This window comes from Haliotis rufescens, unplaced genomic scaffold (assembly GCF_023055435.1).
Source record: "Haliotis rufescens isolate VD_foot unplaced genomic scaffold, xgHalRufe1.0.p SCAF_20, whole genome shotgun sequence".
NCBI classification, from domain to species: domain Eukaryota; kingdom Metazoa; phylum Mollusca; class Gastropoda; order Lepetellida; family Haliotidae; genus Haliotis; species Haliotis rufescens.
In genome coordinates this window covers 16,961,338-16,980,425 of record NW_025963891.1, presented here as the reverse complement: position 1 = coordinate 16,980,425, position 19,088 = coordinate 16,961,338, and the positions used below count along the sequence as shown (strand labels likewise).

Here is a 19,088-nt window from a genome sequence, read left to right as displayed (position 1 = left end):
GAATTTTAATCCTGTCTACTAACAAAGATTTCCATGAACATTTGCATTGAAGCAATTTTAATGTTGGCAAAATTTTCAATTATTTGATGTTTCTCTTGCAGTTAACAAAATAATTATGAATGTTTTCAACAAGTGAATTGAAATTAATCTCATGGTATATATACTGCATATTTTACGTTATATTACAACTGGCGTATTGACCTGTACTTTGGCCACACTTGTCTATAATTCAAATGGTCAAATCATCAATATCTAACCAAAGGCTTAAAATAAAATCTGAAGAATTTGTGCTATGTTTATTTGGGTGGTCATGCATTAACCAATACATGCTGATGAATTACTTAGTGACGTTACCTGGTAATTGCCTCGTGGTGTCCTACCTGTGCTGTACAGGTGTGTAATCTCACAGCATGGCAGACCCAGATAGAGTTACCTGTTAACAAGCTCAATGGCATGCAGTAGCTAGCTTGATGTTGTCTGTCACAGTCTAAATCATTATGTTAATGACAATAAGAACTGCTTTGGAATGGTCCATGTTTGTCAGAAATATGGTTCAGGTATATAGCTGATATATTTTTGAGTATGTTCCTGTAGTTATATTTGTAGTTCAAATTTATTTTGGGATTTATGTCCAATGGGACATAAGATATTGATGTTTTAATTAAATGTTGATGTTTTAATTTAATTTTATTTATATGTTTAGTATATGTAATGAGACATTTTAGATATTAGGTATCACATTTCCAATACTACTTCAACAACATTTTATAATATTTTATGTTAACTAAACATTTTATTGTTTAAATTTAACTTCATCTTGTCATGTACAGTTGAAAAGAATTCTGTTAAAATAATCAGTGATTGGTTGTTGAATTTTACCTATGTTCCAGAGCTGTAAAAAAAGGTCATCATATCAGTGTATTGGTGCTTTTAAAACAATGTGTGTTAGATAAAAACTGAGCATTGTGTTGTATGTTAGAGACAAACTGAGCATTGTGTTGTATGTAAGAGAAGAGCTGAGCATTGTGTTGTATGTTAGAGAAGAGCTGAGCATTGTGTTGTATGTAAGAGAAGAGCTGAGCATTGTGTTGTATGTTAGAGAAGAGCTGAGCATTGTGTTGTATGTTAGAGAAGAGCTGAGCATTGTGTTGTATGTTAGAGAAGAGCTGAGCATTGTGTTGTATGTTAGAGAAGAGCTGAGCATTGTGATGTGTGTTAGAGAAGAGCTGAGCATTGTGTTATATGTTAGAGAAGAGCTGAGCATTGTGTTGTATGTAAGAGAAGAGCTGAGCATTGTGTTGTATTTTTCAGGAAAGGGAGGCCCGGGCTGTAGCCAGCGTCTCAAACCTGGACATCCCAGGGGAGCTGGCCTTTGTCTATAACAAGCTAGATGGTAGGTAGAGGAACCCCCCTTGTTGTGTTTTAACAAGAGCCTTCTGCTTCTGGTGTCATTCTGGTGTGAACTCCAATACTTTAACAACGGGTGACCCATTAGGTGTTTTAGTTGCCTCCCTTAAATGTGCCAGAATCCTATGGTAATGGGTTCAAATCCTTATGTTTATGCTTGGTTTGTCAGCACCATACCCTCCATGCCCATGGGTTTCATCAGTGTTTAGCATCTGTGATCTGCATCACTTCGGGCTTTCCTCCCATGTAAAGCTGACATACAGTTATACAACTGAAATATAGGTAACAGCAATGTTAGACCACCTCCCTCACTCACATTAACAAAGACGTACCATGGGTGTATGGCTAAGATTGTATTGTTGGATGAGGTGGTAGCTGGACGGAGTGAGATCCATGTGTGTAGGGCACCTAGACAGTGTCACAATGGTGACTTCAGCTGCAGCTTAACTCTATCCATAAAGACTTGTGAAGATAACTTTCAAAGGAGGGGAGGTGGAGTAGCTTAGTGGTTAAGCGTTCGCTCGTCACGCCAAAGACCCGGGTTCAATTTCCCACATGGGTACAATGTGTGAAGCCCATTTTCGGTTGTCCCCGCCGTGAGATTGCGGAAATATTGCTAAAAGTGACGTAAAACCACTCTCGCTCACTCACTTTCAAGGGAATTTCTACAACTGGGATCCTGTAGAACAGTACAAATATCAGACACTTTGGCAAGGCCATAAACCGGTACTACTTTGTGAGATATTTATGCCAATGTAACACTCCGTCGCAGTGGTGACTCAGCATAACACCACTGCCACAGGCTAATTTGCATATCACGTGACCAGACTTTTCTCTTGTTTGTAAACAAACGCGCTTTTTCAGAAATCAGTATAGAACGGACTAATGCAAGTATTTGGGGGCGCTTTACATATTGTTTTGCATAACTATATAGATATGCTACTACAACTGGGACAGTGAATTGCATGACAATATATATTTATGCATCAAAGTGACCGTATCGCTAGCTCTCCGTTGGGCTTCGATGACAGCACGTGGAGCCGTACAACCAATGTAAACATAGGATAACTACGCAAAAACAAGTAGATTTTTACGTATTTGCATACTTTCTCAATGAAAGTTAACCATTCTTTGACATTTATTTATGAAAATGTGTAGACTTGTCAAACATGAAACGGATGAAAAGCATATGCAATATCTTGAATGACTGTGAAAGATGTGACGAATCGTCACATGGCGCTGGCCTGTGGCAGAGGTACTATGCTAGCTGGCTGCCGGTCGCATGGAACTCTGGGTAGGAGAGTGTGCCAATGTAACACCTTTGAAATAGACTGAGCTTCTGTGCACAATCCCAAGTTTAGAAATGAGTGCATGCATAAATCGATCTTCTCAAAGTCCTGGTTTATCATTTTATGCGTCTTTCTAACAGATTGTGAGAGAATACATTTGTCAGTCCAAATTGTTTCTTTCTTACAGCCATGACAAAATAACTCAATAATAGAATAATTCATCACTTTTTTACAATGAATAATGCAGGAACAGCTTGAGAATATTTTAGAATATTTGCTTCAAGGTGTTTGACAAAAATATGCATCTTACTTTATCGTTTTATAGACTGGCGCCTGTTGCACACCGGCACCAACATCAACGTGGTGGTCGACGTCAAGCCCATGGACATGGCCTACAAACTACCAGTTGACATCAGCTCCCATACCTTCAGCAAATACATGGGCGCGTACTTCAAGGTACGTACATCTGCAGTACTATATTCTGTGTAACACAAGCCCTGAAATATCCCAATGTGAAACTCAGGAAAAACATTGTTCTATCATGCCATCAAAGTTCTGGAGATTCGAATATGCGCTCGCAACTTGATGATGTCGTATATTTGATGACGTTATTTATGAGAGATGTCTAGTAAGTTGTTCCCCATAGATGTAGCTGGGCTACGCAGATAAGCGCAGTGGTCGAACGATCGCATCCAAAAGTGGGAGAGATATGACAAACACTATTAGGAGAAAAGGTACAGATAATCGACGTGAGGATTGTGGGAATATTAGGGAAATACAAAACTTCACCCACCTGTTTGTAAAATGGACTTGTCTGACATTTCCCAGGTCAGATTCTATTCAGGGTGTCATCATTATTGAATTTGGGTAAAAAACTTTAAGGCTTGAACATCCATAAAGAGGCTGTACATCATGTTGATATCTCACTAAGAAATAAATGACTCATGGTCGTTGTTTATCGTACAATAAAACACTGCAAGCAGAATAAACCACTTGGAGTTCCACCCCTCATGGTTTATTCTCACTGCAGTGTATTAGTGTACGATAAACAACTCCCACTTATTGTTTATTTCTTAAATAGAATAAGATGAGACGAACAGATGCTTATTTTTTCATGAAATTGTGTGAGTGGCGGGTTCTACCTGTAGAGCAGGGCATGCTGTCCCTTTTCGCAAACACCAGGGCCCACTTACACAAAGCGATCTTATTGCTAAGACTATAAGCCTATGTTGAAGTATGAGAGTTAAGATCATCTTAGCGCTAAGATCGCTTTGTGCATGTGGGCCCTGGTGTTATACCTGATTTTTTCAGTGATCAATTCACATAATTTTCATCACTACTTTGCCAATTAAGTGCTCTCTTGGCAGATACCGGTAGTCGAGACTGGTTATTCTATTGCATTGATTTTCCTATATGCCTCTAAAGTAAAATATGAATTAGGTTGTGTAGTTATCGACTGCACCTGGTGCAGCAAAATAGACACAGGTCCCCTTTCTTTGTCATTTGGACAGTTGTATCAAATATTAGGTATCTTAGAAAATGTTAAATACTCTTGATATAGACCAGCGGACACCTTCGATGTATGATGTATGTTGTATGATTCATGTTTTCTATTCCTAGTTTTATATCACCTCAAAACAGAAATAATTTAAAATCTATTTGTTTTGTAAGTTGTTGTAGTATTCATGAATTAGGTATTAGGCATAAAAATGACTGTTTTCTTTTACAGAAATCTGACTGGGGAGTTCAAATTGAGCCAATCAAAGCACCTTTCACAAACCTGCAAGGTGGTGACCTTTCGCACAGGGCTTTGTCAGTATTCAAACTGGTAAGAAAGAAAAATAAATGTAAAAACGTCATGATAATTTTTAATTTTTTTTTAAACCTTTCAATAAACAAACCAATCTCGGTTACTTACAAGCCAGACCCATGAAGATACGGGGTAGAATAGGTCTTCCACAACCCATGCTTGCTGTAAAAGGCGACTGTGTTTGTCGTAAGAGGCGACTAATAGTATCGGGTAGTCAGGCTCACGGACTCATGATGTCAGTCACTGGATTGTCTGGTCCAGACTCGATTATTTACAGACTGCCATCATATATCTAGAATATTGCTGAGTGTGGCGTTAAACAACAAACGAACAAACAAACAACAAACATACAGGCCATCTCCTAGCTGGAATACTGCTGAGTGCATCATAACAAAATATGAAAAGCAAAACACAACAATCAATAAAAGCCAGCCTTGTAATATACACATTCCATGGCCGAGTTTCCTGGTCCACTGGGAAAGCCCAGCTTCCTATCTCCTGGTATCCCATGATGCCCCATGGCGATCTGCTACCACATGATTATAAATCCGGCCACACCAAACAGGAAGTGATCAACACAGACATGTGGGTTGTGAAGATTGTATAGTATTTTGACATCATAAGTAATCAGGGAAAGAATGTATAAGAAAGGTCACTGTGGTGACCTCCTACAGCAGATCAGGATGACCCCTGCTGGGGAAATAGCTTCGGAGACTGACTGTCAGTTCAATAGTCTTCACTGGCAGCAGCACACCTCACCAACATGGTAAAGCCGGTTCGGATACCTGTGCCACCAAAATCGGCAGAACTCAAGAGGAAATTCAAAATTTTCAAGGTGTCATGCAAATTTCTTATTTTGGGTTATTTATTACAATATTATATATATATGGTTAACTTTTACTTTACAAGCATATTTGTTAAAAAAAATTCAATTTGTACTCATTTTATACCAAACACTCATCTGGTTGGTTATGTTTAGATTCTTCGCTTCATGATGGAGCAGAACATGACGGAGAAGAGGCAGAAAGTCCTGTCAGACTATATCGTACAGCTGGTGAGTAGTCATCTTTGCTTGATGTCATATCACATAGATGGGAATAATGACCTTTCTACTCATGTATCATATCACATAGATGGGAGTAATAACCTCACACATATATCATATCACATAGATGGGAGTAATGACCTCTCTACACCTGTATCATATCACATAGATGGGAAGTAATGACCTCTCTACACATCATATCACATAGATGGGAAGTAATGACCTCTCTACACATGTATCATATCACATAGATGGGAGTAATAACCTAACACATGTATCACATCACATAGATGGGAGTAATGACCTTTCTACGCATGTATCATATCGCATAGATGGAAAGTTATGACCTTACACATGTATCACATCACATAGATGGGAGTAATGACCTTTCTACACCTGTATCATATCACATAGATGGGAGTAATGACCTTTCTACACCTGTATCACATCACATAGATGGGAAGTAATGACCTTTCTACACATGTACCATATCACATAGATGGGAAGTAATGACCTAACACATGTATCATATCACATAGATGGGAAGTAATAACCTAACACATGTATCATATCACATAGATGGGAGTAATGACCTAACACATGTATCATATCACATAGATGGAAGTAATGACCTAACACATGTATCATATCACATAGATGGGAGTAATGACCTTTCTACACATGTATCATATCACATAGATGGGAGTAATGACCTAACACATGTATCATATCACATAGATGGAAGTAATGACCTAACACATGTATCATATCACATAGATGGAAGTAATGACCTAACACATGTATCATATCACATAGATGGGAAGTAATGACCTTTCTACACCTGTATCATATCACATAGATGGGAGTAATGACCTTTCTACACATGTATCATATCACATAGATGGGAGTAATGACCTCTCTACACCTGTATCATATCACATAGATGGGAAGTAATGACCCCTCTACACATCATATCACATAGATGGGAAGTAATGACCTTTCTACACATGTATCATATCACATAGATGGGACTAATGACCTCTCTACACATCATATCACATAGATGGGAAGTAATGACCTCTCTACACATCATATCACATAGATGGGAAGTAATGATCTAACACATGTATCATATCACATAGATGGGAGTAATAACCTTTCTACATATGTATCATATCACATAGATGGGAAGTAATGACCTAACACATGTATTATATCACAGAGATGGGAAGTAATGACCTAACACATGTATCATATCACATAGATGGGAGTAATGACCTTTCTACACATGTATCATATCACATAGATGGGAAGTAATAACCTAACACATGTATCATATCACATAGATGGGAGTAATGACCTCTCTACACCTGTATCATATCACATAGATGGGAGTAATGACATATCTACACCTGTATCATATCACATAGATGGGACTAATGACCTCTCTACACATCATATCACATAGATGGGAAGTAATGACCCCTCTACACATCATATCACATAGATGGGAAGTAATGACCTTTCTACACATGTATCATATCACATAGATGGGACTAATGACCTCTCTACACATCATATCACATAGATGGGAAGTAATGACCTCTCTACACATCATATCACATAGATGGGAAGTAATGATCTAACACATGTATCATATCACATAGATGGGAGTAATAACCTTTCTACATATGTATCATATCACATAGATGGGAAGTAATGACCTAACACATGTATTATATCACAGAGATGGGAAGTAATGACCTAACACATGTATCATATCACATAGATGGGAGTAATGACCTTTCTACACATGTATCATCTCACATAGATGGGAAGTAATAACCTAACACATGTATCATATCACATAGATGGGAGTAATGACCTCTCTACACCTGTATCATATCACATAGATGGGAGTAATGACATATCTACACCTGTATCATATCACATAGATGGGACTAATGACCTCTCTACACATCATATCACATAGATGGGAAGTAATGACCCCTCTACACATCATATCACATAGATGGGAAGTAATGACCTTTCTACACATGTATCATATCACATAGATGGGACTAATGACCTCTCTACACATCATATCACATAGATGGGAAGTAATGACCTCTCTACACATCATATCACATAGATGGGAAGTAATGATCTAACACATGTATCATATCACATAGATGGGAGTAATAACCTTTCTACATATGTATCATATCACATAGATGGGAAGTAATGACCTAACACATGTATTATATCACAGAGATGGGAAGTAATGACCTAACACATGTATCATATCACATAGATGGGAGTAATAACCTAACACATGTATCATATCACATAGATGGGAAGTAATGACCTAACACATGTATCATATCACATAGATGGGAAGTAATGGCCTAACACATGTATCATATCATGATTTATTTATAAAGTTTTCCTACAAATATTTTTTAAAGTGAATTTTAGTTGGTCCACTTACATATATTTACAACAGTTTTGTCTGATATATTTTCTCATTCATATTGATGGTAGTAATATTTTAATGAAATCTGAAATATGTCAAACTTTTTTTTCAAATACCATCGATCTTGTAGTTTTTATTGACAAATGTAATAGCTGAAGTAGTATTGCTACACTGTAATAAAATATCCAGCAATGTTCAAGTAATAAAATGTGACATACTTATGACATACAATGTCCTCATAGTCTGTGAATGAGGGGCACTGAGAAGCCGGAATGGCTGAATCTCTTCATGCCAATGACCCAGCACAGTTTGAAACCCCACATGGATACTGTATGTTAAGCACATTTTTGTGTCCCTATCTTATGTTACTGGAATATTGCTAAGAGTGATATGAAGCCATACTCTCTTGCCACCCACTTGCCCAACCGCCCACTGTATGAACTCCTGCCTGCCCAATGTCCACTTTATGACAGCTCTGACCACACGTTTCTGCCATCCTCTACAGGGTCTGCAGAATGAAGGTCTGCGGGATGAGATCCTGTGTCAGCTGACCAATCAGACGTGGAAGAATCAGAACATGTCCCAGGCCGAGAAAGCTTGGCTGCTATTGGCCAGTTGTCTGAGCTGCTTCTCGCCAAGCTCCACCCTCTTCAAATACCTGCTCAAGTAAGTTGCTGACTTTCACTCTGTTTGTTCAGATATGTCTGATTTGTCCATGTGTTTAGATACTTTTCCATGTGTTCAGATATGTGTCTGATGTGTCCATGTGTTCAGATATGTCTGATTTGTCCATGTGTTTAGATACTTTTCCATGTGTTCAGATATGTGTCTGATGTGTCCGTGCGTTCAGATATGTCCGATTTGTCCATGTGTTTAGATACTTTTCCATGTGTTCAGATATGTGTCTGATGTGTCCATGTGTTCAGATATGTCTGATTTGTCCATGTGTTTAGATACTTTTCCATGTGTTCAGATATGTGTCTGATGTGTCCGTGCGTTCAGATATGTCCGATTTGTCCATGTGTTTAGATACTTTTCCATGTGTTCAGATATGTGTCTGATGTGTCCATGTGTTCAGATATGTCTGATTTGTCCATGTGTTTAGATACTTTTCCATGTGTTCAGATATGTGTCTGATGTGTCCGTGCGTTCAGATATGTCCGATTTGTCCATGTGTTTAGATACTTTTCCATGTGTTCAGATATGTGTCTGATGTGTCCATGTGTTCAGATATGTCTGATTTGTCCATGTGTTTAGATACTTTTCCATGTGTTCAGATATGTGTCTGATGTGTCCGTGCGTTCAGATATGTCCGATTTGTCCATGTGTTTAGATACTTTTCCATGTGTTCAGATATGTGTCTGATGTGTCCATGTGTTCAGATATGTCTGATTTGTCCATGTGTTTAGATACTTTTCCATGTGTTCAGATATGTGTCTGATGTGTCCGTGCGTTCAGATATGTCCGATTTGTCCATGTGTTTAGATACTTTTCCATGTGTTCAGATATGTGTCTGATGTGTCCATGTGTTCAGATATGTCTGATTTGTCCATGTGTTTAGATACTTTTCCATGTGTTCAGATATGTGTCTGATGTGTCCGTGCGTTCAGATATGTCTGATTTGTCCATGTGTTTAGATACTTTTCCATGTGTTCAGATATGTGTCTGATGTGTCCATGTGTTCAGATATGTCTGATTTGTCCATGTGTTTAGATACTTTTCCATGTGTTCAGATATGTGTCTGATGTGTCCGTGCGTTCAGATATGTCCGATTTGTCCATGTGTTTAGATACTTTTCCATGTGTTCAGATATGTGTCTGATGTGTCCATGTGTTCAGATATGTCTGATTTGTCCATGTGTTTAGATACTTTTCCATGTGTTCAGATATGTGTCTGATGTGTCCGTGCGTTCAGATATGTCTGATTTGTCCATGTGTTTAGATACTTTTCCATGTGTTCAGATATGTGTCTGATGTGTCCATGTGTTCAGATATGTCTGATTTGTCCATGTGTTTAGATACTTTTCCATGTGTTCAGATATGTGTCTGATGTGTCCGTGCGTTCAGATATGTCCGATTTGTCCATGTGTTTAGATACTTTTCCATGTGTTCAGATATGTGTCTGATGTGTCCATGTGTTCAGATATGTCCGATTTGTCCATGTGTTTAGATACTTTTCCATGTGTTCAGATATGTGTCTGATGTGTCCGTGCGTTCAGATATGTCCGATTTGTCCATGTGTTTAGATACTTTTCCATGTGTTCAGATATGTGTCTGATGTGTCCATGTGTTCAGATATGTCTGATTTGTCCATGTGTTTAGATACTTTTCCATGTGTTCAGATATGTGTCTGATGTGTCCGTGCGTTCAGATATGTCCGATTTGTCCATGTGTTTAGATACTTTTCCATGTGTTCAGATATGTGTCTGATGTGTCCCTGTGTTCAGATATGTCTGATTTGTCCATGTGTTTAGATACTTTTCCATGTGTTCAGATATGTGTCTGATGTGTCCGTGCGTTCAGATATGTCTGATTTGTCCATGTGTTTAGATACTTTTCCATGTGTTCAGATATGTGTCTGATGTGTCCATGTGTTCAGATATGTCTGATTTGTCCATGTGTTTAGATACTTTTCCATGTGTTCAGATATGTGTCTGATGTGTCCGTGCGTTCAGATATGTCCGATTTGTCCATGTGTTTAGATACTTTTCCATGTGTTCAGATATGTGTCTGATGTGTCCATGTGTTCAGATATGTCTGATTTGTCCATGTGTTTAGATACTTTTCCATGTGTTCAGATATGTGTCTGATGTGTCCGTGTGTTCAGATATGTCTGATTTGTCCATGTGTTTAGATACTTTTCCATGTGTTCAGATATGTGTCTGATTTGTCCATGTGTTCAGATATGTCTGATTTGTCCATGTGTTTAGATACTTTTCCATGTGTTCAGATATGTGTCTGATGTGTCCATGTGTTCAGATATGTCTGATTTGTCCATATTTTTAGATATTTTTCCATGTGTTCAGATATGTGTCTTATGTGTCCATGTGTTCAGATATGTCTGATTTGTCCATGTGTTTAGATACTTTTCCATGTGTTGTCTGTGTGTTCAGATATGTGTATTCAAATATTTGTCTAGTGTGCATGTTTTCAACTATTTCTTGATGTTTTCAGATATGTGTCTGATGTGGGCATCAATGGCTACCGAGCGGTGTGTCAACACAAGGTGCTTCAGAGTGCCAACATCCCCCCCCAGCTGTGCCGCACCTACCCTCCCTGCTTCCTGGAGTGGGTGGCAGCTCAGAGGAAGGCCAACATGGCGCTGCTTGTCAAATTCCCAGATGGTACGTGTCAGATTGATTGTCATTGGATCTGGAATAAAACTGACATAGTCATGTTTCTCACACACAAATAAAGCAAATAAATAAAGCAAACAAATAAAAAAAATATAAATTACTTTATCCCCTTGGAGCAAATATTCTCAGGCATCATTGTCTTTTCAAACTAAATAATTATATTTTGTTGTCATTTTGTTAGTTATTATTTGCCTGGTATGTGCCTCCGAAATATTTAGAATGAATTAACAGGTGTGTATTTCCCTTCTAGGCTTGTGACAAGAGGACTGGTACTGTATTTCGTGTGAATTACTCAGTGTGTTAGATTATGTGAATAGTTTTACAAGTAATTGAATTGCTGAAGTGATATGAGTTATTATGGTGTTGTGATTGTTTTCAGACCGCGAACATTTGGGCCATGTTGAATCCTGGACCTCTGGAGAACTCTTCACATCACACTTACTGAAGCAGAGGTATGGAGTTCAGACTCTTAATGTCTACTGTTGACTCTTCATTAATTTGAAACCTTTTGATCAAGAAAATCTTTTTGTTTCAAATGTATAAGAAATAATACATCCTGAAGAATTTACCTCAATAATTAACGTACAATTTATCTGGCAGAGGTTTGACGGAAAATGCCCACGGCTGGACGCTAGTGTTGCAAGAGGATCTGGATTACTACGAACTGATGGGATATGACTATGTCCTTGACCTTGTCAGTGAGATGGAGACTGCACCGGGATTCCCGGTGTGTAGGTCCTACTTCCTGGTATCGACGGACAGGAGCCAGGAGAGAGTCAGTCAGCGGAGACATGATCATGCAGATAGGTGCGTTCTGTTGGGAAGATGAAGTGGTTATCATTGCAAGGATTTAACTAGGATTTTAGTGCCCATGGCAAACTCTTTCTTTCTCCAAAATTGGGTGTTTGTGTTGGTCTGATATTCATACATTCATAGGTATTCTAGCATTTATTGCAGTGATTTCAAACTAAGTCATACATGCAAGACTATGACATATAAAGTTAAAATTTAGGATGACTTGAATCGGGATATCTTAAATTCCATTTTATCCTAAATTTGCTGCTCTCTAAAGGGTTTTTGAGAATGCCTAGATAAATCCCTATTAGGCAGATGAGGTTGAGATGGAATTACCATGAGGAAACTGAGATTGAGATGCGTTACCATTGGACAGATGAGGCTGAGATGATTTTACCATAAGGAACATGAGATTGGGAAGCTGGTACCATTGGGCAGGAGAAGTTGAAACTTCATGTGTGATGAGGATGTGAATATAACTTACTATGGCAACATATGCCCAAACCTACCATTATGTTTTGTTTGTGTATTGCAGTGCCCACAACCCTGACCGAGACCGCCTGATGGTGGTGATTGGATCCCTGCCTGCGATGATCAAACGGGACTTTCCCCAACCATCCTCCGGCCACGTGTCAGATCTCAGCAAACATCGCACCACATCAACATCAAAAACAATTGTTCAAAATGGCACCACAGAAAATCTGAATTTCTCTATGACGAGTGTTCTCAACCAGCGCCCAACAGAAATTTTTGAAAATGGTTTGTCAGAGAGCAAGCTTAACGTTCGCTACAACAAACGCCGGGCTCCTGCACCACCAATAGCCAATGGACATGTTTCAAACGGAATGGGAAATGGTGAAATCACAACCATTCTTGAAGTCGACAGTGACATAGACCTAGCAGAAAACAAACTCAACAACCGATATCTCTCTCAGAATGGTGATGCCAAAACATACACAGATACCAATGGTGATCTTTCTCAAAGCAAACTCAACACTCGGTATGTCAAGTCAAACAAAGGTAATGCCAGGACCAAATCAGCTGTTGAAGATCAAATAAGTCGCAAGGACAAGGTGTTTGACCGAAGGTCAGTAGCTTCAGACCTGTCTGATGGTCAGTCGGCCTGGTCCAACTGGGTCGATGATGTGTTCAATGATGCTCTGTTCAATGAGGTCAATGATGATGTCAGCGATGGCCGCTCCCTGGAGCAGAGGATCAAGGGAGGAGGGAAAGGGATCCCTGGCATTACGACACAGCAGGTAGGCTAGCGGGGGGATTCTCGGGATGCTCGGGAGGGACTCTCGGGGGATGCAGATAACACTTGTCAATATAGTATGTTGGTCCAGGGTGCCGTTGTACAAAACAACCTTAGCGCCACGGCTGTCGTAAGTCTATGTTAAGGTATGGGAGTTACGATCACTTCAGGGCTAAGATTGCTTTGTACAACGCCACCCAGGCCTTTTCTGGTCAGCTTACCTTCTGGACAATTATCAATGAATATTTCCAAACATAATTAAACTGGTGTTTCTCTGTAAACTCATGATTCATTAGTTGGGATGATTTCACTATGGTTCTGATTAATGGGCTTCATTGTATATCGATCAAATAATACTTTAACTCCCCCAAAACTAAAAGCTATTGCAGAGAATTGGAATTCCGTTATGGGATATTTATGTATCTGATAATGGAAGTCTTTGTTACAGCAAAAGTTTAATAAAAGTTAGCAAACTATTCAGTTGCTTACATTCTATTGGCAACAGTAAGACCTATTGTACTGAATACACCCCACTATTGGCAACAGTAAGACCTATTGTACTGAATACACCCCACTATTGGCAACAGCATGACCTATTGTACTGAAGACACCCCACTATTTGCAACAGTAAGACCTATTGTACTGAATACACCCCACTATTGGCAACAGTGTGACCTATTGTACTGAATACACCCCAATATTGGCAACAGCATGACCTATTGTACTGAAGACACCCCACTATTGGCAACAGTAAGACCTATTGTACTGAATACACCCCACTATTGGCAACAGTGTGACCTATTGTACTGAATACACCCCAATATTGGCAACAGCATGACCTATTGTACTGAATACACCCCAATATTGGCAACAGTAAGACCTTTTGTACTGAAGACACCCCACTATTGGCAACAGTAAGACCTTTTGTACTGAATACACCCCACTATTGACAAAAGTGTAACCTACTTTACTGAGAGCATCCCACTATTGGCAACAGTAAGACCTATTGTACTGAATACACCCCACTATTGGCAACAGTGTAACCTATTTCACTGAGAGCGTCCCACTATTGGCAACAGTGTGACCTATTGTACTGAATACACCCCACTAATGGCAACAGTGTAACCTAATGTACTGAATACACCCCACTACTGGCAACAGTGTGACCTATTGTACTGAATACACCCCACTAATGGCAACAGTGTAACCTATTGTACTGAATACACCCCACTATTGGCAACAGTGTGACCTATTGTACTGAATACACCCCACTATTGGCAACAGTAAGACCTATTTTACTGAGAGCATCCCACTATTGGCAACAGTAAGACCTATTGTACTGAATACACCCCACTATTGGCAACAGCATGACCTATTGTACTGAAGACACCCCACTACTGGCAACAGTAAGACCTATTGTACTGAATACACCCCACTATTGGCAACAGTGTGACCTATTGTACTGAAGACACCCCACTATTGGCAACAGTAAGACCTATTGTACTGAATACACCCCACTATTGGCAACAGCATGACCTATTGTACTGAAGACACCCCACTACTGGCAAAAGTGTGACCTATTGTACTGAAGACACCCCACTATTGGCAACAGTGTAACCTATTGTACTGAATACACCCCACTATTGGCAACAGTGTAACCTAATGTATTCATCTGATCCTGTCTCTTGTAGCAGCAGCCATTAACACCCGCTGGGCAGTTTGGCCTGGGTCTTCCCCCAACCACACCCATCACCCCCAACCTTGGCTTGGGAGTGGGACTTGGTGGCACAGGTATGACCCAACTTTGTTATACAGACATTGAACACACATGTCAAACTGAGAACATGATTATTAGTTGAAGATGGAATAAACACAAGAACTAAATAACACGTTTTTTATGCTGAAATATCGTAAGTTTCTAACCACAACTTTGATCAGTGGAAATGTTTTTTAGTTAAAAAACTAAGAATCTGAGGATCAGGTTTTCTTTCTTAGTCATGATTATATTTATTTAGTCATTCATTAGGACAAAATTCATGTTTAGTCTTTATGCAGAATACTTTTAATGCTTTCTTTCTAAGACAAAATAATGTGTTACATAGCCACCCTCCCATTGCTTCCCCACAGACCCAGTTCAGCAACTCATGGCCCAGCAGATGCTTGCTCAGCAGCAAGCACAGCAGCAGGCTCTGGCACAACAGCAGCAACAGCAGGCTGTCTTACAGGCCTATATGGTGAGTGGATATTTGGCTGGAAGATAACACATAGTTCAGTATAAATCTTCAATGAGGGAATGACATTGTATTTTAGTGAAGAAACAGAAATGTATTTGCCCTTGTAGGAAGAATTACAGTGAGACCCTTTCAACTCCATCACCTTAATATGTTGAGGAAGATGAAGAAAGTGTTGGTTACTGCTGAAAGCATTGTCAGCACTGTTGTGTTTGAATGCAGGGGATATAGTCATCATCTGGTCTGTCTGTCCATACATATTTCAGTTCCGGAGCATAGCTTGAGAACTGTGAAAGATTTTTCATTCAACCTTGGTACATTTATTATCCAGGGTGCCTTTTGCTATTATGGGGACCGTCTCGTACATCATCTATTCCAATGATCAATTGTCTCAATCACATGAGATCACTTATCTCTCTGTCACTAAAGCTGGTGAGCTGTACATTTTACACTTAAGGCACTGGTTATTACTGTCTACAAACTGAAAAAGTTGGAAGAATGAACTTGGATGATCAATAGAATCTCACCCTCATGTCTTTCGGTATGAAATACTGTAAATCTTAAAATAACGCGGGCGTGAATAAGCGAGTGGTCTTTGCTCGCATTATTAAGCATCACATTTATATCAACAATAAGACATTTTGGATAGCAGAAATACCACCTTAGACATACGCTGAAAACAAACAACTATGTCTTCCACATCACTGTTTATTGAGCAGCACTTGTAACAAGTTTATAAACAATGTCATTCAAACACAAATTACGTCCTGTGAATTGTCACTGCTGGGGTCAAGACAAGAGTTCTACTCGCTTATGTCATCACTGATCACACCTGCAAGTCCAGACAGACGCCACCCATGCAACACAGTGTCTTGACTTGACTTGAGCCAGCGTGAGCAGTACTATTTGGTGTGTGACTGAATTAATGTAAGGTTGGATTAAGGTGAGGGTTCTCCTGTAAACCTGACAGAGGACATTTTGTTGAGATATAAATCCACTGAAGCTTGAGAGGAGGGGGGTGTCGCATTCATGTTGAGTTGCATTTTTGTCTAGGGGGACACATTAATTTCACGATTTACAGTATATCGACACTCATCAATGAAAGTTTCAAACTAGGACTTATCAACTCATGTTGATATATTTTAGAATTAAATAACACTCAAAAATTATTCAAATATTTGATAATAAATATTTAAGTGCCCCAGAAATACAAGTTATTGAGGTTTCAGTGTGTATTATCTTTAAAAGCACCTAATACAAACAACACAGTTTGTCATACATGTTTAAAGGTTTAAATGTATTTCAAGGATTTGCCAAGGCAACATTTGACATGGTAAGTTTGCTGTAAGAACACCAAGAGCATAACTGAAAGAGGAATGTGAGAGATTCAGTTTTACATTTCATGAATAGATCATCCAATATTTTTCATTTTGAATATCATTATAACAGCAAGCACAACGGCAGCAGGAACAGCAGCAGCAACAACAACAACAACAAGCTATCCTCCAGGCTGCTCTACAGCAACAACAGCAACAGCCTGTTCTGTCCCAGCAACAACAAACCTCTGCTCTGCGTGCGGCACTTGCACAACAAGAACTACAGAACAAGCTGTTAAAGCAGAGCATCGAGCAGGAGCTGTTGAAGCAGCAGCTGCAACAGGTCAAGGTGACCCCTACACCAATTGTCAGCCCTGCTCCCAGTTTTGGGTCAGGACTTCCCTCCGCCTCACCATCAGGCATACATCCAGAGACGGGCCAACCCATTGCCACTGGCAGCCAGTTCCCAGGTCAGAGAAACCGAGGATATGGGGTTTCCAGTGAACCTCCTTCTGTGTCCAGTAAAAAGGTTGCCTTCCAGAAGAGCAAGTTTGAAGGCCAGACCCAACAACCAGTCAGGTATTCTATCACGACACAGCAAGGTGGTGGCAGCAACAAGCAGCTTGGCATTGTTGGCATAGAGACTCAGACACAAGAACCTGATCAGCAGGCAACGTCTCCACCATCACCACCTTCACCACCTTCTCACCCATCTCCTCCTCCTCCACCACCAGAACAGTTTGCTGACATTCCATCTCCTCGCCCCACCTTCCACCAGCAGACAGACAGCCCGGCACCTCCCCCTCCACCACCACCCCCGCCTCCACCACCAAAAATTGTGTCATCAAATGACAAAACAAAGACTATTCGTATCCGCGTTGGCAACATCGTGTGGCCACCTGTCAGAGAGACGGAGGAGAAGTATCAGCGAGAAGTAGGCAAGCTGCTCATAGACGAGAAGGTCAGCTCTAACCTGCAAAACAGGTATGGAGGTAAGAAGACAGCTGTCAAGGTCGAAACAAAAGTTGATGAAACAAGGCCAAAATCCATCCTGAAGAAACCTGATGATGAAGCTAAACCACCACTGAAGAAAACCAAGTCCTTGGTTGAATCTCATGGCAACACCATGAAGCTCTTGGAGAGCAAGCTTGGAGGGGGCGGAGCCGCTAAACGGGAAGAGCCCAAACCCAAGGTGATGGCAGTGGCAGAGGCGACCCAGACAACAGACACCCTCAAGTCAACAAAGACATCAACAGCCGCACCACCACCACCACCACCACCACCTCCACCTCCAGCACCTCAAGGTAAGCTACATTCTTCTCTACAACCATGAGCGTTGTTTTTTGTTCAACGCCACATTCAGCAATATTCCAGCTGTATGATGGTGGTTTGTAAATAATTGAGTTAGGACCACACTATCCAGTGATTGACATTATGAGCATCCACTCAACTGAGATATCATTGCATGCTTATCAACCAGGTCACAGTGCCTGACCACCTGATCCATTAAGTCACCTCTTACGTCCAGTATAGGTTGTTGGAGAGCAATTCTAACACGGAATCCCCACAACAATGAGCAGCATGACATGAGGATACTGAGATTGGGATGACGTTACGAGATGGTACTTGTTGTTACCCTGCCTGGCGCTTAACATTAAGGGGATAAAAAAAACGCTTAGTTGGCTCGGTGTCAGTATGCTGTGTCTGAGCGGGGAATCCATGTTAAACTGCAACATGGTATCCCAGTGAGCTAGTTTGGACTAGTACAAGCAGTCAGGCACAAATACACACGTATATGCATGTCGCTACAAAAGTGGAATAATCTTGAATGAGACATGACATTAAATCCCATTTCATCACCCCATCTCAGCTGTGACCAACGTATGTAGTGTGAAATCCACCACCAGTGGTGCTGATTGGTGCTCACATTTAAACAATATTTAAACATGGTGTACATGACAGGTATAAGCCTGATGTTCTGCAGGCTGCTCAGATGAAATAGAGTTTTGAAGTTCTCTACAAATTTGCCAACCAAGAATTATTGGAATGGGGAAGGCTTTAGATCTCGAATTAAATAGTTTGTATTCAAGATGGTGGAAGTGACTTGTA

The 19,088-nt window shown here is 40.0% G+C and overlaps 1 protein-coding gene across 10 annotated transcripts in view; it reads left to right on the top strand.

Annotated features, from left to right (window-relative positions):
- LOC124132609 (unconventional myosin-XV-like) overlaps positions 1–19,088 on the top strand; it is a 162,760-nt gene that overhangs the window by 111,815 nt on the left and 31,857 nt on the right. For 9 of the 10 annotated variants that reach the window (XM_046496675.2, XM_046496634.2, XM_046496657.2 and 6 more), the window contains exons 23-34: positions 1,312–1,393; positions 3,022–3,152; positions 4,426–4,524; positions 5,486–5,560; positions 8,533–8,693; positions 11,201–11,370; positions 11,762–11,834; positions 11,983–12,189; positions 12,713–13,436; positions 15,124–15,223; positions 15,560–15,666; positions 17,113–18,283. In XM_046496675.2, the coding sequence (XP_046352631.2) occupies positions 1,312–1,393; positions 3,022–3,152; positions 4,426–4,524; positions 5,486–5,560; positions 8,533–8,693; positions 11,201–11,370; positions 11,762–11,834; positions 11,983–12,189; positions 12,713–13,436; positions 15,124–15,223; positions 15,560–15,666; positions 17,113–18,283 (3,100 nt within the window). The remainder of the gene's footprint in view (positions 1–1,311; positions 1,394–3,021; positions 3,153–4,425; positions 4,525–5,485; positions 5,561–8,532; positions 8,694–11,200; positions 11,371–11,761; positions 11,835–11,982; positions 12,190–12,712; positions 13,437–15,123; positions 15,224–15,559; positions 15,667–17,112; positions 18,284–19,088) is intronic. The other variant, XM_048400885.1, reaches the window with a different exon arrangement.